Here is a 1188-nt window from a genome sequence, read left to right on the forward strand (position 1 = left end):
AGAGACTGGGCGGGACCTGTTGGGGCAGAGGAATGGGACAGGGTCAAGGCTGAAGGCTGGGGCGGGGCGTCGGGACGGCGTCCGGACGGCGTCAGGCCGGGCCTGGGGCGGGGCGTGGCGCTCTCTGCAAGCGGCCACCCGAGGGCGCGCTGGGCGGGCGGCGGCAGCAGACCGCGCAGCCAGCCTGTAAGCCACAGCGGGCACAGGGAACAGCAGCGGGTGCTCAGCCCTAGGGCCGAGCAGGAGATGTGCGGCGAGTGCAGAAGGGCGGACCCGGGATGTCCCGGGTTTTCGAGCGGGGAGCCGCCTGCTGAATGCCCTTCTGCTGCCCTCCGTTCCCGCGGCTCCCCTAGGAGCCCAGCCCCGCCCAACTCTTACTTGGGCTCATCGCCGCGGCTCATCTCTCTCGCAACCGCTGCCGCACGTTCCCGCTCCGCCGCCCCGCGCAGGGCATCCTGTCGTCAGGTAACCGGGTAGCCGGGGCGCCGGCCCCACCCCCACCCTCGGCGGCGCGCGCTCGGCTGGGGTCCTCGGTGGGGTCCCGGTGGGTGCCTCGTCACTCCGGACGCCTCCCCGAGAGCTTCCCTGGGAACCTGGCCTGGGACAGCCCACCTGGGCGCCTTCCCCGCACACGCGCGGCTGTCCAGGACGGGCTTGCTCACACTCGGACTCGCGGCAGTACCCGCCGGACCAAAGCGGTGCGGAGAAAGGGACCGCCCGGGGACGGACACACACCTGAGCGCTTTCCCTTTGCCTTTCCACATCTCCACTTCATCGGTTTTTTTTTTTTTTTTTATTCTTAGTCCTCGTTTCAGCGCATCCCTCAGAGGAGTTTCAGCATTTGGGGATTTGAACGGCCCATGACCAATATTGTGAAAGGACTTTTGTTTGCTGCGATGAAAAGAAGACTCTTATTTTCCAATAATGAACTTAACCTAAACATGTATTAAAATATGCTCATTAGAGCTGTGGGAAGCGACGGTGGTCTTCATTTGTCTAAGCTTGTTAATTTTCACGCACCTGGTGGATCACGTGCAGGATTGATGTGTTCACGGGAAACCCGACCTCCTTTAACAAGGACTGGGTGCGTGCCCCCAGCTAATCCTCCTGCCCATCAGAGAATGGTGCTCTTTAAAGTTTTAAACGAGTATATATTATTTATTTTGTAGTAAGCCATTACACATAGAA

General features: G+C 60.9%; 1 protein-coding gene across 14 annotated transcripts in view; it reads right to left on the bottom strand.

The window, feature by feature from the left end:
• CCDC110 (coiled-coil domain containing 110) overlaps positions 1-463 on the bottom strand; it is a 38878-nt gene extending 38415 nt beyond the window's left edge. For 8 of the 14 annotated variants that reach the window (XM_058436961.1, XM_058436960.1, XM_058436955.1 and 5 more), the window contains exon 1: positions 379-463. In XM_058436961.1, coding sequence (XP_058292944.1) covers positions 379-388 — 10 coding nt within the window. In that variant the 5' untranslated portion in view covers positions 389-463. Of the gene's footprint in view, positions 1-16; positions 259-378 lie in introns of those variants that run through there. The other 6 variants (XM_058436952.1, XM_058436951.1, XM_058436959.1 and 3 more) reach the window with 2 other exon arrangements.
• Positions 464-1188: the final 725 nt, after the last annotated feature.

This window comes from Hylobates moloch, unplaced genomic scaffold (genome assembly GCF_009828535.3).
Source record: "Hylobates moloch isolate HMO894 unplaced genomic scaffold, HMol_V3 SCAFFOLD_3, whole genome shotgun sequence".
Lineage (NCBI taxonomy): Eukaryota > Metazoa > Chordata > Mammalia > Primates > Hylobatidae > Hylobates > Hylobates moloch.